Source organism: Schistocerca gregaria, chromosome 8 (genome assembly GCF_023897955.1).
Source record: "Schistocerca gregaria isolate iqSchGreg1 chromosome 8, iqSchGreg1.2, whole genome shotgun sequence".
Classification (NCBI taxonomy): Eukaryota; Metazoa; Arthropoda; class Insecta; order Orthoptera; family Acrididae; genus Schistocerca; species Schistocerca gregaria.
The window spans coordinates 323,015,784-323,037,132 of NC_064927.1; the positions used below are offsets into that span (position 1 = coordinate 323,015,784).

Sequence of the window (21,349 nt, forward strand, 5' to 3'; positions counted from 1 at the left end):
TGCACAACAAACTGCGTGTCATTAAGGAGACTACGAATCTGTGTAAGTCTTCCATGCGGTCCTCTCACAGGGAATCAGTTGTCCTCTGCCGGCTCCGCATTGGCCATATGTGGCTAACGCATGGTTACATCCTCCAAAGCGAGGACCCGCCTCGGTGTCGCTGTGGCTCACAAATGACGGTTGTCCCCTCTTGCTGGACACTCTGCAGCAGACTTTTAACTTTCTCAGTACCCTACCTTTGGTGTCGGGCAGCAATGCCTAAACAGCAGTTTTAGTTTTACGTTTTACTTGTGAGGGTCAGTTTTATCATTTGATCTAAGTTTTAGTGCATGTCCTTTGTCCCTCTGTGTCCTCCACCACAATGCTTTTAGGGTGGAGGTTTTAATGTGTTGCAGAGTGGCTGGGTTCTCCTTTTTATTCTCATGGTCAGTCAGCCATGGTAATCTGTTCTCTTGTTTGGATCTCTTCTACATGTTTCTTTGCATCTCTCTGGTTTTCTTATCCAATTTTGTCCATTTTAGTGTTTGTTGCCCTTCTGTCATTCTTGCGTTCTTTTCCTTTCTTCCATCTGTGTTTTGTATGTGTTGATTATTTTACTCCCACCTTTGTGGAATTATTTTTATCAGAATGAAGAACCAATGACCCAGCAATTTGGTCCCTCCTCCCCTCTTTTAAACCAAACAACCAACAGAAAGTCTCAGGTTCTGGCTGCGGAAGTAGGAATGAAGAAACGAGTTTCTGGGTTCGTACCTTGGTCTGATTTTGTTGCTTCTTCCCAAGTTTCATGAACATGTTCGAAAGTACAGACACTGTATCATAATTTCAACAAGTGTAGGACATAGATGAGCCTTACTAGCTACTCAAATTACTGGTGTATTACTTGGACTTGAATCATGAAAAGGAACCATTTTCTTATTGCTTGAATCAAATCTTCAGGTTCCGTTACATGACACACTGTAAGTGATGGTCCAGAGGCACGTACATGCAAGAATGCAGATCCTTCTTAGTAAACAAGCTCAACTGAATACATTATTTAACTCACAGAATTTTCTGCTGTTGGCTGACAGAAACCCAAGGCTTGTTTGCTGTCAAGAACTGTTGAACTATTGAATTCTGCCCTGTGTGTCAATTGGTGGACTCTTATATTGTGTTGGGGTTGTGCACTTATAAACGGTACGTGACCACGTCACATTTTTAACCACAATTCATTATCAGCCAGCATGAAATAAGTGATTTCTTAATGCTCACACCCTCAGAATAGTCTGGTGAAAATGTCAGGTACTGTACATCTCACATTAGGTTTCCAGGCTCTATTTGTTAAAATTCTTACCAAGATGACATTATTATTATTATTATTTCTTTCTTATCTCAGACACTATGTCTGGTCTAAAGTAGAAAGTGACACAGACCTTGATTAAGCGTGACTTCCTTTTAACTGTACAGTATATGTTATATTGCATTTAGGAACTTTCGGGTAATTGAACATGTATCAATAATTACGGATTTCTGTAATTGTATATATAAGTTTGGATGTAGCTGTATTGCATTGATGTACTGGTGGATATTGTCTGGTATGACTCCTGTAGTTGATAGTATAATTGGTATAATGTCAACTTTATCCTGATGCCACATATCCTTGACTTCCTCAGCCAGTTGGATGTATTTTTCAATTTTTTCTCCTGTTTTCTTTTGTATATTTGTTGTATTGGGTATGGATATTTCGATTAGTTGTGTTAATTTCTTCTTTTTATTGGTGAGTATGATGTCAGGTTTGTTATGTGGTGCTGTTTTATCTGTTATAATGGTTCTGTTCCAGTACATTTTGTGGTGAATACTTGTATGTGGGAACGTGTTGTTTTATAAGTTTATGTTGTAAGGCAGGCTGTTGATGTATTATTTTTGCTACATTGTCATGTTTTCTGGGGTATTTTGTATTTGCTAGTATTGTACATCCGCTTGCGATGTGATCTGCTGTTTCTATTTGTTGTTTGCAAAGTCTGCATTTATCTGTTGTGGTATTGGGATCTTTAATAATATGCTTGCTGTAATATCTGGTGTTTATTGTTTGATCCTGTATTGCAATCATGAATCCTTCCGTCTCACTGTATATTGCCTTTTCTTAGCCATGTGTTGGATGCGTCTTGATCGATGTGTGGCTATGTTAGATGATATGGGTGCTTGCCATGTAGTGTTTTCTTTTTCCAATTTACTTTCTTCGTATCTGTTGATGTTATGTGATCTAAAGGGTTGTAGAAGTGGTTATGAAATTGCAGTGGTGTATCCGATGTATTTATATGAGTGATTGCTTTGTGTATTTTGCTAGTTTCTGCTCGTTCTAGAAAGAATTTTCTTAAATTGTCTACCTGTCCATAATGTAGGTTTTTTATGTCGATAAATCCCCTTCCTCCTTCCTTTCTGCTTAATGTGAATCTTTCTGTTGCTGAATGTATGTGATGTATTCTATATTTGTGGCATTGTGATCGTGTAAGTGTATTGAGTGCTTCTAGGTCTGTGTTACTCCATTTCACTACTCCAAATGAGTAGGTCAATATTGGTATAGCATAAGTATTTATAGCTTTTGTTTTGATTCTTGCTGTCAGTTCTGTTTTCAGTATTTTTGTTAGTCTTTGTCTATATTATTCTTTTAGTTCCTCTTTAATATTTGTATTATCTATTCCTATTTTTTGTCTGTATCCTAGATATTTATAGGCATCTGTTTTTTCCATCGCTTCTATGCAGTTGCTGTGGTTATCCAATATGTAATCTTCTTGTTTAGTGTGTTTTCCCTTGACTATGCTATTTTTCTTACATTTGTCTGTTCCAAAAGCCATATTTATATCATTGCTGAATACTTCTGTTATCTTTAGTAATTGGTTGAGTTGTTGATATGTTGCTGCCAGTAGTTTTAGATCATCCATGTATAGCAAATGTGTGATTTTGTGTGGGTATGTTCCAGTAATATTATATCCATAATTTGTATTATTTAGCATGTTGGATAGTGGGTTCAGAACAAGGCAGAACCAGAAAGGACTTAATTGAGTCTCCTTGGTATATTCCACGCTTAATCTGTATTGGCTGTGATGTGATATTATTTGAATTTGTTTGGATATTAAGTGTGGTTTCCCAATTTTTCATTATTATGTTTAGGAACTGTATCAATTTAGGATCTACTTTGTATATTTCCAATATTTGTAGTAACCATGAGTGAGATACACTATCAAAAGCTTTTCGGTAATCAATGTATGCATAGTGTAGCGACCTTTGTTTAGTTTTAGCTTGATATGTTACCTCTGCATCTATTATCAGTTGCTCTTTACATCCTTGTGCTCCTTTGCAACAGCCTTTTTGTTCTTCATTTATAATTTTGTTCTGTGTTGTATGTGTCATTAATTTCTGTGTAATGACTGAAGTTAATATCTTGTATATTGTTGGTAGGCATGTTATGGGGCGGTATTTAGCTGGGTTTGCTGTGTCTGCTTGATCTTTAGGTTTCATATAAGCTATTCCATGTGTAAGTGTATCAGGGAATGTGTATGGGTCTGCAATGTAACTGTTAAATAATTTAGTTAGATGTGAATGTGTTGAGGTGAACTTCTTTAGCCAGAAATTTGCTATATTATCTTTTCCAGGGGCTTTCCAATTGTGAGTAGAATTAATTGCTTTGGTGACTTCATGTTGCAAAATTATCACTTCAGGCATTTGTGGTATCATCTTGTATGTGTCTGTTTCTGCTTCTATCCACCGTGCCTGTTATGTTGTACCGGGTTTGACCATATGTTGCTCCAGAAGTGTTCCATGTCTGTTATGTTTGGTGGATTGTCTATTTTAATGTGTGTGTTATCTGTTGTCTGGTAGAATTTCTTTTGGTTTGTGTTGAATGTTTGGTTTTGTTTCCTTCTATTTTCACCTTTTTTGTATCTTCTAAGTCGTTTGGCCAATGCTTGTTATTTCTGCTTCTTTTCATCTAATTGCTCTATCGCTTCTTGTTTTGAGATTTTACCTAACCGATTTGGGTTTTTTTTTCCTGACATTTGATGTGTTATAAATTGTGTTAGCTGTCCAATGTCTTTTCTCAGTTTTTTCTATTCTGATCTGTAGCCTGTGTTGCCATGCTGGTATTGTGGGTTTCTTCTGTGTGTTGGTTGGTTCTAATCTCTGCCTGGTGTGTATATTTAGAGTAGTGAGTGCTCCTATATAAACCAGTAGTTGTAACTCTTCCATAGTTGTGTTTTCATTTATTTTGTTGTGTATGATTGTGTTGATAGTTTTTATTGTTGTTTCGACTTGTGGGTTATTTGGCGGTCTATGCAAGAATGGTCTAATGTCTGTATTTGTGTCTTTGTATTCTATATATGTCAGCTGAAATTTTTCTTCTATATCTAACATGTGTGTCACTTCGTGTTCTATTTGTACTTGTTCTGGTGGCAGTCTTAAGATTTCGTTTTCCTCTGATTGTTTAATTGATGCGTGTTGTTCTTTGTTTGTTTGCTCTGGGATGTGTGAGTCCATCACTGTATTTTCTTCTTCTTCTGATTGCACATAATTTTGTTCCAGTATTTGTTGTACTTGTTGTTTGATGTTTTCTAATTCTGACTGGGGTATCCTGTTATTTTTGATTATTACACGGATCTGATCAGCTAGTCGTTGTTCTGTTAAAAATTTTAATTTTGGATATCTGGTAATAAATGTTGTGTATACTTGTGATCTGTATCCAGTTGTGTTGGTTCGTAGGTTTGTTGCTTGGTAATAACAGAACATTAGGTGTCGATTAACTTCATCTGACCATGTCATCCTCTGTCTTTGTTTTCCTTCTAGGGTGGTTGCAGGAAGCATATCCTGCAAAACACCTCTATTTGGATTTAAATCATTTTCCAGATGGCTAGCGGTGTTGTTACCATTGTGGGCGGGCATAGGGTTCAAGCGTCGTCCCCGACCATGACGGCGCTTGTTCGAGGCTTCTTTAGTTGTGTCCTGAACCAACTAATCACACTAAAAGGGGGGTTAGCCCTATTAGTGGTTTGTTCTTTTCATCACCTTTTACGACTGGCAGAACATACCGGAGGCCTATTCTTTTCCCGGGCCTCCACGGGGATTTATTATTATTAATATTATTGTTATTATTATTATTATTTGGTCGTATACACATTATATTCCATCATGGAATTTCCTTCAATGTGTGCTGCCTTGTGGCTTTCCTCCCTTTCTACAATACAGAATTGTTGCTTCAGCTATTGTATAAATATGTGTATATACAAGGTGACATGTAGCCTACTGATGCAATTAGCTTTGAATATTTCGCATGCACAGTAGCTTACTTTGAATGGCCAAGAGGTGAAGGATAAAGGAGAGAATATGCCGGTAGTAATGGAGGATTGGAGCATATAACATTGTGTTTGTCATTATTAAGAAATTAGGTCTGTCACGGAAGTGTGAAGATTTTCTAGATGACACTTAAATGTTGGTCGATGTGGTCAGATGCTGAAATACCAAATTGGCATGGGTGAAGGAAGTTTGAAGACAATAGTAGGGTGTTTGATGCGAAGCATGGAGCTCCAAGAGAAGAGTGCATACCCAAAACTTGCAGATTGTGTTGTTTCTGATCCTGATCAAATCTAAATATGGTTTTATGACAGATTGTTAGTCAGAGAGGCAGTTTCATCTTACATTCCAGCTGAAATGGAGACTGATCCAGGGAGTATAATGTAAAAACCTCAAGGTGTTTTTGTCATACTTTGAAGAAATTCTTCAAGAGTTGGAATAATACTTAACAGTCACAAAATTAAATCTGTGTTTCGTCCACATGTGAGAACCTTGCCTGGCTTATGTCCAAGATGACTTAAGTATTAGGAAACAGGATGTATATAAGATTCTATTTCATATTGGAATGTCATGCAGTGGGCAGACAAATTGCGAATGATGGTACTCCTTAGGGAAATGGCAGCAAGGGGTGGGAAGGAACACTGTGTACACTTGCTGGGGGCCATTGAGGTAACAAGGTGCAACCAACTACAGAGTGTGGTGTACATTGGAACAAATGATGTCTGTCATCTGGGCTCTGATGTTATACTTTAATCATTCTAGTGACTATCAGAGAGGGTTGAGAATACCAGCCATGTTCACAAACTTTCAGTAAAGCTCACAATCTACATTGTTGTCCCCAGAACAGGTTGTGGCCTCCCGGTTGTTGGTTAAGTGGAAGAATTGACTCTGAGCATTCTGTGGCAACCTAGGCTGTGACTTCATAGACTTGCATTGTAGGGTTGAGTGTTGTAGGGTCCCCCTAAATAGGTCAGATGCACACTACACGTCAAAGGCAGCTATCCAAGTAGCTGACTGTGTGTGGGATGCCCACAAAGAATTTTTTTTAAATTTTCTTTTAATTTTTTAGATTAGGTGACTCTCAAACCAATCCAGATAACAATAGATTTGGGAAACGTAGAATTATCAGTGTGACATCCAAGAAATGCTTTCTGCAGATGAGAGTATTAAAAGCCTGGTGGGTAACGGCTGAAGTATCCTCAACAAAGTGCTAGAGTTTGAATTACTCCTAAAAGACACTGATGCTCCAATAATATTAGGCACAGAAAGTTGGTTAAAACCTGAAGTTGACTGTAGTGAGATCTTTGAGGAAAATTTAAGTGTATACCAAAAGGGCAGGGAGATGGAAAATGGAGGTGGTGTATTTATTGCAGTAGACAAGAAACTCAAATCTTCTGAGATATAAGTTGAAGTGGCAAGTGATATTGTTTGGGCAAAAAATTATAATAGGGTCCCTCTGTCAACCTCTAGATTCTCCCGATGGAACTGAAAACTTTAGAGAGAACCTCAGTTCACTTCTATATAAGATCACTAATGATACTGTAATCATTGGAGGAGACTTTTATCATACATCAATCAAGTGGGGTGATTATAGTTTTGTTTATGGGGGCATGACAAGTATCCTATGAAACTTTAATAAATGCCATCTCTGAACAGAAAGTTCAGAATCCTCTCATGATGGAAATATAATGGCAACAAACAGATCTGACCTCTTTGACGAAGTTCACACTGAAACTGATATCAGTGATCATGTGGCAGTTATAGCTACAATGACTACCAAAACACAAAGAAAAACTAAACCAAGCAGAAAGATTTATATATACAGCAAACTAGAGAGAACAACAATAGTGTCATACAGTGAGGAACTTTACACTTTTTGCTGTGGCCAGGAGATGCAGAGAAACTATGGCTCAGGTTTCAAAGAACAGTTGACCATGCACTGGTTAGATATGTATCCAGTAGGGCAGTCCATAATGGGAGAGATCCTCCTTGGTATACGGTCACATAAAGAAACTTTTAAAGAAACAGAGGTCACTGCATAATAGGTGTAAAAAAAGCATTGGGCTGTAGATAGAGATATGAAGAATGACATGTGTTTAGCTGTCAAGGGAACAATTTGTGAAGCCTTCAGTGACTACCGTAGCAGAAGATTGTCAGATAATCTTTCACAAAACTCAAAGAAATTATGGTCATATTTAAAGTCTGCTTGTGGCATCAAAGTTAGTGTACAGTAACTCATGGACAAGACTAGAACTGAAGTTGAGAATAGCAAACCAAAAGCAGAAATGCTTAAATCTGTTTGAAAATTAAAAGGCCTGGAGTATTGCCCCATACTAATTCTTGTACCATCAAAAAGATGTGTGAAACAGATATTAATGTCAGTGGTGTTGAGAAACAGCTGAAATCATTAAAATTGAACAGAGCCCTTGGGCCTGACGGAAACCCTATAAGATTCTATACCCAATTTGCAGCAGGCCAGTGTGGCCAAGTGTTTCTAGGCGCTTCAGTCTGGAACCGCGCGACCGTAATGGTCGCAGGTTCGAATCCTGCCTCAGGCATGGATGTGTGTGATGTCCTTAGGTTAGTTAGGTTTAAGTAGTTCTAAGTTCTAGGGGACTGATGACCTCAGATGTTAAGTCCCATAGTGCTCAGAGCCATTAGAACCATTTTAACCCAATTTGCAGCTGTCTAGCCCCATGCTCTGAACTCTCCTCCTCCTCACTCACCAACAATCACCAACATCAGCCTTGCCTTGTCTGTGTCACCTGTTTGTTTTTTATGTCCAACTCAAGTTGCATGCACTCTGGTGAGTGTTGCAATGGACTGTGGTTGAGGATTCCCTTGGTGAATGTCGGCCTGATGTTTAGTGGTACCACCATGGGACACTGGTTGACACTTAGTTCCCACCTCCATAATTAAATGGAAGGTTTCCATATAACAGCCAACTACTAAGCCTCGGCAAACACAGGTATCTCTATGCAGTGCAGTGGTCCTGGCTTGCAAATATTCAAACTCCTAGGATACATGCAATAAACCAGGCAATGTAATGTTGTACTTTAGAACACTGCTACTGGGTGTCCACTCATCAGTCTCACCCCTCCCATCCTGTACATACAGTTCACCGTTATTCTCCTTGCAACTAAAAATGTCAGGTGCCTCTGGCTTCTACAAGCTTCCAGTAGTGTCCTACCTCCAATTTTCTTTATTTTTTCTTGTGTTACTAATAGCTAAATATTCAAGCTGCAAACTGATGTAAACCATTGTAGAAATAAACAGGTCGATGTACTTATAAAAAAATAGGAGACCTTACTTTTGGGATTATCCTTGTAGCTGGGTCATTTTTCATGAATTACACTGGTACTCCATTTGAGGATCTGCAGGATCAGTAAGTTCCAGATATCTACGGGCCATTGCCAAATAATGATAGGGTGGCCTCTGCAATTATCATTATTTTGGAAATTTATTTGGTTCGGTACGGACCACTTTAATGGTTTCTTTAAACTTCCTAATTATGTTGCTGAGGTTGAGGCCAACGAATAATGCCCTAACCTCCATAAACTTGCTCTTCGGGCTTGGAGTGTGGTGGTGTTGCTGTGTGTTGTGGAATGACACTGGCTCCACTGATGCTGGTGGCTGTCACTTGAGGTGGTGGGAGTACTGTGGGAGTACCGGTGGTGGAGGCGAGTCAGTCAATGTTGCTGGAGAGAGCACAGCATCAGAGTAGTGCAGGGGAAAGGTCCACAGGTGCTACTGAGGAAACTGGCTGGACTGCGGTTGAAAATTCCCATGCTGGCAAGTTTTTTTGGCCAACCTCAATAGCAGCTTGGAGGTGGCTTTCTGTTGCCTTTTGTTAAGCACCAATTTTTGTTATGCCTCACAACCTAGGTAATTTGGTGGGTGCTTGCCACTGCAATCTGCACAACTGAGGTCAGCTTTCCTGTCCTTCAAGCACAATCTAATAATCTAGTTAAATATAGGCCAGCACACTTCACACATCTTCATTTTATGCTAAACTTTTGGCTGGTGTGGTTAAACCTGGATCTTCTCACTTGTTATACTCTTTTGTCCCTACCCGGAAGCAAAGCTTATATAGGACTTCAAAAACTCTCTGAGTCTTGTTGTTATTTACAGTCACCAGTAGAAAGTTAATATCTTTCTTGCAACCATTTCCCCCTTCCCCCTGAGGAACTGGTTTTGGGACCTTATGTACAGCTGTCACCCCAAAGCCCTCTGTAGTTAGTGCATTCTTTATTTTGATGGGTGCAGCATCAGGTGGTTTGTCCTTGATGACCAATCATAAAGTCTGCTTAGGTTCCATAGTTTACGAGTGGGACTTGATCTCACACTTTTTTATCTCACCCTTGATTTTGTAGTAGTCTTCTACCAATACGGCCTGCACTTTCATTGTCTTAGAGTGTCAACTTCCCTTTTCATAATATTGTTACATTCCATCCTGGATTTTTGTATGTAATATTCTGTTGTTTTTCTTTTAATTTTGAAATAAATTTCTTACCCTATTTGTTGTTTTTCAATGTTTGTGTTTTGTTCTTAATGTTTTATGTCACTAACCCATTGATTGATATTTGCCTTTAAATAACTCCAGTCACTCTGGTCTTTCATTGTTCTCAGGAAATCAGCTTCTATCCAGTGCTAAGGTTGTTGATACCAAAGTTTGACGGAGAAAGATTAGCATACGGTGTTAAAGAACATGCTCTGGCTAAGATTTATATACGCATACTTTGTCTCCCTAAAGATGGGATGGATGCATTAAAACTGCTGAAATTTAGGTATGAATTAACCAGAGACTACATTTTTCCTTACTCCATGCACGAGTGATGTACAATAAGTAATGCAACACATTGTTTCCTGAAAGCAGGTTGGTTTTATTCAGGTTTCTAATACATCGTATTATTACCCACTCTTTTGGCTACAAGATCCTATTTTTCAACATAATCTGTGTTCAATGCAGTGGTCTTACAGTGCCTCACTGGGAGGGCCTGTTTGCCTGCTGGTCGACATCAGAGCCATCGCCTTGCTACGTCAGCAATCTCCCCATCATCCACAATCAAGTTTTATGAGCACCTCTCAGATGCACAAACTTGTGTGAGGCCTTGTGTCATCATGGAGAAGGAGAAGTTTGTTTGCAATTTTATGGCAATGAACGTACTGAAGTTGTTTCTTCAATTTCCTGAATGTAGCACAATACACTTTGGAGTTTATTGTTGCACCATGAGGGAGGACATCAAACAGAAAAACCCCTTCAAGACTCGCAGAAGACCATCACCATGACTTTATTGTCTGAGAGTGTGGTTTTGAACTTTTTCTGCAGAGAAGAGATGGTGTGGCAGCACTTCATGGATTGCAATTTTCGTTACAACTTCAAGTTGGACAAATATATTTCAAGGAAGACGCAATACATGAAAGTCACAGATCAAGTAAACAGAGTAAGACGTGTGTACACTTTAACAGTCAAATCATAACTGAGTCCAAGTCTAGCAGCCGCTGGCTGGCTGGTCGCTTAGGTGGCGCTGCTGCTGCATGGCTGGCAGACAGCGCCGCATGTAGAGGACACACGTAACTGCGCAACCCACTTTGAAAGATTGGTGAGTCACAACACTTTTCCCCCCTTTGAATTTTTTGCACAGGTCTTGATGTCTCAGATAGCCTGTAGTTTGCTAACATCCATAGGTGTTGTTTGACTGGCCGTAAAGTCTCGAGGAGGAGGCTTCTCGTATGGACGGAAGTGTCCCCGATGATAACGGGTCAAGATGACAGGAGACGCGGGGGACGAATCTGCTGGGGCCCCGTGCACCAATCTGCCCGTTGCACCAAGTCCGGTTGTTATAACAGGAGACACAGGTGATGTGTCTGCGTCTGTAGGAGAAGGAGGCAAGTAGAGTTGCTCCGACAGATGATGGTCATCTGGTTCCTGCATGGGCACGTCTCCTGGTGGCGTCAGTTCTTCTGCTGGCACTGATATGATGGTGAGAGGACTGCATTGTGAGTAATGAGAGATTCCATTATCCCGAGCATCAGGTAGAGCTGAAGGTGGTGTAGCAGCATCCGGAACAGGGGTTGCTGGCACACGAGGCCAAAGCTGGTCCGAATGATGCACTGCAACACCTGTGTCGGTCTGGATTTCATACAGATGGTGGCCACAGTGTTGCAAGAGGTGGCCAGGACTCCATTTTGACCACCTGCCATATCCCCCGTACCCATACAAGGTCGTCGGCAGTGAACCGGCCAAGCGAATGCACCCACGACTGTGAGGTGGAAGGTCGCAGAAGATGAAGTAGCATGCGGGGCTGTCGGCCATGTAATAGCTCAACCGGGCTGTAGTCGCCCATGGGGGTGAAACGGTAAGAAACCAGAAATTGGAGAAGCGTATCATCAGCAGAAGAAGAAGGCAGGAGTTTTCTCATCTGAGCCGTAAGTGTGCGGACTAGTCGTTCAGCCTCACTGTTTGACTGTGGATGGGATGGAGTGGCCGTGACATTCAGGATGCCGTGACAGGTACAAAAATTGCGGACCATTATCAGTAACAAGAGTAGACGGAAGGCCTTCCAAAGAGAAAGTCCGAGCTAGAGCATTGGTGGTTTGCCGCAGTGGTAGGCGACGTGCAACGGACAATGAAAGGAAAGTTATAGTAGGTGTCAATAATGAGAAGCCAATAAGTACCTAAAAAAGGGTCCACAAAGTCAGCATGAATATGCTCCCAGGGCTTCTCAGGCGAAGGCTATGGTGACATAGATGACTTCGGGGTGGCGGCCTGTGATGCACAAGGGCTGCAGGCTGTGACCATGTGTGCGATTTCAGAGTCGATACCGTACCAGTACACATGACTGTGCGCCAGAGATTTTGTGCGAGAGGCACCCCAGTGCCCTTGGTGAAGGGGGCGCAAGAACGAAGCACGCAAAGATGCAGGTACCACAACACGTGGCGAAGCATTGTCAGTGGAAAGGAGGATAACACCATCCCTAGCTATGAGGCAGTAACGCAAAGCGTAGTATTTCCACAACAGATCAGAAGTCTTCGTGGATGGATGATCTGACCAACCATTCTCAATACAGCGTAAAACTTGGGAGAGGGTACGGTCAGAACCTGTAGCAGCTGCCAGCCGGTCCACAGTGATGGGGAACCTGTCCACAACCCACTGCTCGGGCAACATCCAGGTGGAAATACAAAAGATCGTCCCTATTGAATGCCAGATCAGGACCCATGGGAAGGTGAGACAGTGCATTAGCATTCGCATGTTGAGCCGTCGGCCAGAAATGAATCTCATAATTGAAATGAGACAAGAAAGAGCCCAACACTGGAGGCGGTGTGCAGTCTTGTCGGGAAGTTACGTTGATGGATGAAACAAGGAAAGAAGTGGTTTGTGATCCATAACAAGATGATATTTGGATCCATAGAGAAAAACACACAAACTTATGAAGTGCATAAATAATGGCAAAAGTTTCTTTTTCAATTTGAGAATACTTTTGTTGGGCATCCATGAGCGTTTTGGAGGCATAAGCAATGGGTTGTTCAGAACTCTCAGAAAAGTGGTGCGCAAGGACTGCACCAACCCCATATTGAGAGGCGTCCTTGGCAAGAAAAAGATGTTGGCCAGGTCGATTCAGCATAGTCTTCAATTTCTGGAAAGCCACATCGCATGATGCGGACCAGTGAAAAGGCACGTTTTTATGCAACAGGCGATTCAATGGCTGAGCCACCGAAGCAGCAGACGGTAAAAACTTGTGATAGTATGCTATTTTCCCCAATAAGGCCTGCAGTTCCTTAACAGATGTACAGCGAGGAAGGGCATCGATCACAGTGACAGTTTGCTGAAGCAGATGAATGCCATCCCCAGAGAGTTGAAACCCCAAGTACATGATAGATGCCTGAAAAAATTTTGATTTCTGAAGATTACACTTAAGACCAGCAGTCTGTTAGACATGAAAAAGTGTATGGAGATTTTGAAGATGTTGGTCAGTGGTGGAGCCAGTGACAACAATGTCTTCCATGTAATTTATACACCCAGGGACAGTGAGCAATAATTGTTCCAAAAATCGCTGAAAGAGAGCAGGGGCACTGGCAACTCCGAATGACAATAGTTGGTATTGATAGAGGCCAAAAGGTGTGTTAAGGACCAGAAACTGCCGGGAAGGAGTGCCGAGAGGAAGTTGATGATAAGCCTCTGACAGGTCAAGTTTAGAAAAATACTGGCCTCCAGCAAATTTAGTGAACAATTCTTCAGGTCGAGGCATAGTGTAATTATCAATAAGGCATTGAGAATTTACAGTGACTTTGAAATCGCCACAGAGACAAATATCACCATTTGGCTTAGCAACGACAACAGTACACCATTTGGCTTAGCAACGACAACAGCAGGAGAGGACCACTCACTGGAAGTGACAGGAAGCAAGACCCCTGAAGCAGTGAGACGATCCTGCTCCCCAGAATGAGATTTTCACTCTGCAGCGGAGTGTGCGCTGATATGAAACTTCCTGGCAGATTAAAACTGTGTGCCCGACCGAGTTCGAGTCTCGGTCGGGCACACAGTTTTAATCTGCCAGGAAGATCCTGCTCCCATTTGACCTGATCATGAAGGGCCACAGGAATGGGCCAAGCCCAAAAAAACTTAGGCCGAGCAGTGGGTTTGAGCATGATATGAGATTCAAAGTCATTTGCACGGCCTAACCCAGGAGAAAAAAGGGAAGAAAATGTTGTCGACAAGGAATCCAGTTGAGCATAAGGAATAGCATTGTATTGACAGAGTCATCTATGGAGAACCCAAAAAAGCGAAGGGCACCGAAACCAAAAAGATTCTCCGCATTACTATGGTCGACCACAAATATGGGAACAGTGTGAACGACAGATTTGTAAGATACCTCAGCATTAAATTGTCCCAAGAGAGAAATCTCCTGTTTATTGTAAGTCTGTAATTACAGGTGACAGGATTGGAGAACCCAACTGAAGATACGTCTGAGAATTGAAGGTAGTGGCAGCAAAACCGGTATCCACCTGCATGCGAACATCTCGACCAAGTATTTGGACAGTGAGGAATAACTTCCCTGAAAGGGAAGAAGTACAATTGACAGACAACACAGAATCAGCAGCAGCGTCATGTTCATGAACATAATGTATGCGGTCGGATTTGCAAACGGATGACACAGGACCCTTTTTTTTTTTGTATTTGTGACACACAGTCCAACGTTATGGACAATCTTCTTGTGAATGTTTTGTAAAACTCCGCAGACGTGAAGGAAGTTGCCATGGGTTTTGATGCAGTTTCTTAGAGGTTTGTTTACGATTAGGCCGAGGCTGCACTTGGGAGCTTACTGTGGTCACGTTGGCTGGCGGGAACATGCCACACGCTTCATCAACATCGCACAGAGGTTGTATTTACTGTTGCCTCATGCCTCTATTTGCACTCCAGTAGCGCAAGAAATTTCAAAAGACTGAGCAATGGATAGGACTTCATCCAGAGTCAGATTTGCCGGCTGAAGGGCACATTGCCTAATTTCTTTGTCGGGCACCGATTGGATAATAGTATCCTGTACCATGGAATCGGCTTAGGATTCTTTGTAAACTTCAGTAACAAATTGACACTATCTACTGAGGCCGTGAAGTTCAGCAGCCCAAGTGTGATAGGATTGATTCGGTTGTTTTTGACAACGATAAAAGGCAACACGAGAGGCTACCACATGTGTTTGCTTTTGAAAATAGACGGGCAGAAATGAGCACATTTCAGCAAAGGACAAAGACGCAGGATCTTTTGAAGGAGCCAATTGCAACAACAACCAATACATTTGAGGTGAAATCCATCAAAGGAACAGAGACTTACATGTTTGTTCGTCCGCGACGTGAAATGCCAAGAAGTACAGTCGAAGACGATTTTCGTAATGAGACCAGTCTTCCGTGTCTCGTCATAAGGAGGTAAAGTAGGGTAGAGACAATGATGAGAGATGCCCTGCATTCGATGCCGCAACGAAATCACGAATCGCATTCATGAGAAGTGTTTGCTACTCTATGAGACCTTTCAATAGTTGCTCTAAAGTAGCCATGAAAGTCACAGATCAAGTAAACAGAGTAAGACGTGTGTACACTTTAACAGTCAAATCATAACTGAGTCCAAGTCTAGCAGCCGCTGGCTGGCTGGCCGCTTAGGTGGCGCTGCTGCTGCATGGCTGGCAGACAGTGCCGCATTTAGAGGACGTGCGTAACTGCGCGGTGCACTTTGAAATATCGGTGAGTCACAACAATTTTGTTTCCGGTTTGAAGCGATGAAACCATGACGTGTGACAAAAAATTGTTAAAATCAGCCTCATAATGTGCAAGGAATTCTGCACAAATGGTCCTTTATTGCTCTTTATGGTATCCTGTTAGGTGCTGAGGAACCCAGCGGTCAAGCACCTGGTGGGTGAGTGTGTCAGCACTACCAGAAGACATGTCTATTTGAGCAGCGAGGTACTGGATTTTGATTCATCGGTCACTTTGATGGAGAGTGTCCACATGTTTCAACATTGCAAGACTCTCAGCTGTGTGCGGATGGCCGGCAAGCGGAAGATCTCACAGTTTTGTATGACCTTGTTGAGGTGATAACAGATCCCCCCTCCCCAGCGAATCACGATGCTTTTGTTCAGCACCAGGTCTCCATAGACATTCTGCGAGTGCCTCTGAATGTCCACAATTCTTTGGTTTCCTGCCAAAAGAAATTCAAAGACAGCTCTCTGCCTCCATTACAGGCCCTTTTTTTAAGGCAATATCTAATGTCACTACCTATCAAGCTTCATGAAACTAAAGGGGCTGAAGCAGGAATATTCTACAATGTCCCAAACAAATTCCGCCTTTTTTTTTAATGAAACTGGATGGAAAGCAAATGTGATGCATTACTTACTGAATATCTCTGATAACTTATTTTTTTGTTTGTTGTGAATATGTTTTTTTTTCTTTTTAATGCAACTACCAATCTGAATGTCGTGCCCTGTACTTGGATATTAATTGCTATGTACAATAGGACGTTTTTATTTCAGACTGACTGAGACAAGACAGAGTTCAAATTATTTAAATTCCAAATTATAGGAATGTTTTATAAGATAATTACCTGAAACTATAATTAGGATTATTGCATACAGTGTGTGTAGTGGTTAAAATGGATAAACTGTAATATTGTGTGAAATATTATACAGTATATTTAATTTAACATCACCTAATGTAATGTTATCACAATAGTGAACAATTAAAAAAATTAATTTTCCAATACATGTTCAGTAGTTACATTCTTGATATATAACCACTGCATAGGTACATTACTGTATTTATTGAAAAATAAGATTATGCACTATACCTGAAAGTTACATGCTATGTTTACTGTAGAATGGTATGTACCCTACCGGCTATTTGCTGGTGTCATCTGGATCTACAATGATGTGTTCCGCAGCAGCCAAAGAGGAACTACTCTCTGATGTTGATGCCATGTCAATATTTTCATCATCGCTTAAGGAAGGAACTTATTTTTATTTGAGACTCTTTTGTGCAATGCGCTCCATCATTACTAGAGAGATCGGGGGGATGAACAGGAGCATTACCAAATATCAGCACACTTTCAGTTTGGAATTTTTGAACTTGAAGTACGAAATCATTCTTGATACAATTAGAAAATAATTGTGTGGTAATCCAAATTCCTTTGTTAGTGTTATGGATGAATGGGAGATGCTACATAATATGTGAGAGTGACCTACATTTTACTAATTTCCCAATTATAAGTGATTTTAAATTGTGTAAACCATCAGCATTACCATATAGAAGTTCTTTGTTACTCACTTTATATCCAGATGTTCTACTGTATTTCCTGCTGGCCTATGTACTGTCAGTGATGGACTTCCAAAAAGATCAAATTTTATATGCATTGTATAACTGTGACAAAGATAAACTTCCTGCTTTTAAAACATTCTTTAATTCTTTAGGGAAAGGCTCACCTCTTGCAATGTCTGCAGTTAAACTTCCCCCACACACTTTCCTGTTAGAAATATCATGCCACTTACAGAATCTGAACAGCCATCCAGTATAACCCTGAAATCTGTTTGACTTAATTTATCTGTGAATATTTTCCACTGTAGCCAGTAGGTTGACACAGTTTAAGTACAGAACTCGAACAAAGTATACTTGTTTGTGGCAGTTTTACACAGCATCATCATTGGTGGTCAGCTTCTTCCCAGTAGTCTGTTTTTATTTTGTGGCTAGTTAATCTTCATTCAGCTCAAAATCCAAAGTTTTATTACAGGTTTTCTTACGGTCATAAACAGGCGACTTAGCAGTGCCAATCTGTCACAGGACTGGGCAGAACTGCAGCTCTAATTTTGTAAAGCATTCTCATTTTATCTTCTGTTCACTCTTAACTCTCACTTGGTTACACTATTGTACTGCACAATTCTTTAATACACTTGTAACTATCAGAGAAATGAAATTTACCACAACTTTTCATGCGGGCTTCAGTGAGTGAGCTGAGCAGGCTTTGACATTGTTGGATGCTTATGAACAACAATGATACATTTATATTTATGGACCATAAATGAATTGAATGGGAAAGGAGGTGATGCATTCAGCATTTTGCAGTAAGTGATTTCCATACAGTAAAGTGGCAATTCACCTTGCAATAAACTCATCTAAAATTTCGAGTTAGTGAAGTGCAAATTGGGGGGGGGGGGGGGGGGGGGGGGGCATTACTGTGTTTGGTCTTCCTGTTTTGTCATATGTGTCATAGTTCATTATTTTGTCTTATCTTAATAGCTCAGATACTGTTGTGTTTTGTGCTTATGTTTAGAAACTGCACCCACAATTTGATGCAGTTAGCAATTAAATGTGGTAATTGTGTGTGAGAGATGTTGAAGCATGCTGTGGAACCATTCATCATCCCATATCAAGAGAGAAACAAATCTCAGTATTCTAAACAAAATATTCGACTAGGCTGAACAAACACGTACATAATTGCAACATTAGGTGATGTTAATACACTGAAGCTGAGAATTAAAATTCTGAAGCAACTTAATGCCTATTTTATGACGAACATACATGCACCATCAAGGACACTAAAATATTATCTAATTCAAAATAATTATTATAGTATTACTTGATTGTGGCTTCTTGTCACAGTTTAAGAGGTTTTTGGAACCCAAAACACAAGATTTCAACAACGTTTATTTCGTTTCAGCACAGTTTAACACTAAGAAAAAAAGAAAAGTAACACACTTGTATGAACATCTTATGTTGCTATTTATGTATCTGCACAGGCATGACAATGTCACAAAACCATCACTGTCAGTACGAAATATAACTATACTATTTGACACTGGCCGAACTACAAGCCAAGGAGCTGAAACTGCGAAGAGGGAATGAAACATGACATGAGAATCAGTCTACAGGGGAGCAGGTAGTCCGAACACCACATGAAGACAAGCACGCCAAATCACAATGCAACCTGCATGAGTGACTGAATAAATTAAGCACATGGTAAACAGCATGATGCGAGGCGAAGGCCAAGTCCACAGTAGTTGATGTCCACATAAGAACTGTTGAGCCAGGCCTATTGCTGCTGGCAAGTAAAGAAGTGAGTCAATGGCTCTTCCCATACCACACTTACACATGCCTTTTGTGACAGTGCTCTGCACCGTTCTGCTGCAGTAGTCACACCAGCTCATCACTGTGCATCTCAACATCTGCTGGCAGATGTAGTGTATTTTTCCCCCATCTCCTGCTGATGTTTATTTTGTAGGGTTTGTGGTGGGTTTTATACCAACACTAGCGGGAAGTCACGCCCCATGCCAATATAACTGGGCAATACTTTGCTGACATTAATACACGGCCAGATGAAAGTAGTATTACCTTATCCTCTCTTGTCAGTGTATTTGTTTGGTGACCCGGATCCTTCTGTGCCACCTCCCTGTCGACCCAGCTGCGGTGAAGATTCCTGGAATGCTTCCACAAGTTCTCTCTACTGCACTACTAAATAAATAGCCTCACTTCTCACAAACAGGGGCATATTTTGCCCAACATTTTCACCATTTCTTTTAACTGCACAACAAACAATTGCTACAGTAATACCACTCTTTCGAGTACATTCAGAAACATTCATACACGTGTACTTTAGGACCTGAGAGAGCAACCCAGATCAACAACTACTGCTGTTCAATTGTTCATTATGCCCTTGTTGGTGCATCATTTACTCCATGGCTCTCGGATTTAGGCTCCCCCAGGGGCTCAGCATTCACTTGCTGAGTACGGGCTTGGCGACCCCGGGGTCCTGAGGTGGGGACTGGTCTGCGCCGCCAGTGTCCTGTCACCGTAACCCCCGAACATGCTTCAGCGACCACCGTACGGCGCGGCGGTGAAATGTTGTGTGCTGCGGGGAATGGTAATCTTGGCTTGACCGCCTGGATTGCGAGGAAGGCCAACCTCTATAAAAAACCCTCAATCTTTCGGTGTGCTCCGCGCCTAGAAGATGCATGGCTGTTGGGGTGGAACAGTCGCAAGCGGGCAACCTCTGGGGCACCTGCCGCACCCCAGTTGTATAAGGCTTACTCAGGCATGCGGGGCTCTGTCTGAGCGGACTTTTAGTTCCCTAGCTGCTCGTGGGACCGCAATGGACCCTTCGACCTCAACATTTCTCCCTACCAGTGGCTTGGGTGGGCCGCTGGTAGGAAAACACACCCCATCGAAAAAGCGGCTACGCGCTGCGAGTCCTCCAGCGCCTGGTGTTGCTAGAGATTTAACAGAATGTAGTAACGGAGCACATGCTGATAATCAGAATGTGTTTTTGATCATTAAAAGGAAGGAGGGTAGCTTTGAGAGGGTTTCTCCCTTTTACATCCACAAGGGTCTTGAGGGAATTGTAGGAACACTGAAATCTGTAAAGCGACTGCGCAATGGGACTCTGTTAGTTGAAACTTCTAGTTCCCGTCAAGTCGCTGCCCTTCGGAAAGCAAATTGTCTAGGAGAGTACGCTGTCGAGACCGAGCTCCACTCCACTTTGAATTATAGTAAGGGTGTTGTGACGTGTAGGGACTTGGTGGATATCCCCATAGACGTGCTAAAATCTGAGTGGGCTGACGAAGGAATTGTTGACGTGCAGCACATTATGAAACGAGTCAATGGGGACCTCGTCAAATCTGACTCGTTTATTCTCACATTCAGTTGCCCGAGACTCCCGGAGCATGTTAAAGCGGGGTTCTTACGTTTGCCCGTATGGCCATATTTCCCCAACCCAATGCGCTGTTTTAAATGTCAGCGCTTTGGGCATACTACGTTGGGCTGCAATGGGATAGCCACGTGCGGTAAATGTGGTCAGCCTGCCCATGACGGAGCCGATTGTTCATCGCCTGTGAAGTGCGTGAATTGCTCTGGGAGTCACCCTGTCTGGAGCCGGATCTGCCCCATCTATCTCGAAGAGCGGAAGGTACAGGAGATCAAAACATCTAAGCGCATCCCCTATGGTGAGGCCAAGAAGCTCTTTAAGGCCATGCAACCTCCTGTGTTTTCAACATCTTTCGCTTCCGCTCTCAAAAAACCGGTACAACTGGCCACTGTTGCTACACAAACAGAGGTTGCTAGTGTTAGCACTAAAACCTGCGCTTGCCAGTGCACTTGTGCTGCTGTGGTTGTTTTGCAATCTGCGGCTCTCCCCGCTACATCGGACAAGGCCGTGGTTGCTGACATTGAGGTACTTCCAGCCTCCCCCCATATGGCGCCTTCTGCCCAGGCGAGTCAACCTCCAACTGTTGACAAGGCTCTGCATTCCAAGCCCCCCAAGACAAAGCCTCAGAAGATGAAGGTTCTGCCACCTGAGGAGACTAGTCAGCGTCGGTCCGATGATGATGCCATCGTACTGTCTGACATCTCCCGTGGGTCGTCATCGGATCTTATGGACATTGATGTCGACCGGGAGCGATCTTCTCGCCCCAGGAATAAATCTCCGGCCAGTACGGTCTCTCCTCCAAAGCACAGAGGCAGGGTGAAAGTTCAGCCACCCTGATCACTGGCTCCCATATTA

General features: G+C 41.9%; 2 protein-coding genes across 8 annotated transcripts in view; both read left to right on the forward strand.

Annotated features, from left to right (window-relative positions):
• LOC126284945 (DNA ligase 4-like) overlaps positions 1 to 21,349 on the forward strand; it is a 616,842-nt gene that overhangs the window by 57,373 nt on the left and 538,120 nt on the right. The gene's annotated exons all lie outside the window — the stretch shown is intronic.
• Positions 1 to 21,349, forward strand: part of LOC126284944 (DNA ligase 4-like) — a 295,121-nt gene that overhangs the window by 57,357 nt on the left and 216,415 nt on the right. For all 6 annotated transcript variants that reach the window (XM_049984208.1, XM_049984209.1, XM_049984212.1 and 3 more), the window contains exon 3: positions 9,949 to 10,106. In XM_049984208.1, coding sequence (XP_049840165.1) covers positions 9,949 to 10,106 — 158 coding nt within the window. The remainder of the gene's footprint in view (positions 1 to 9,948; positions 10,107 to 21,349) is intronic.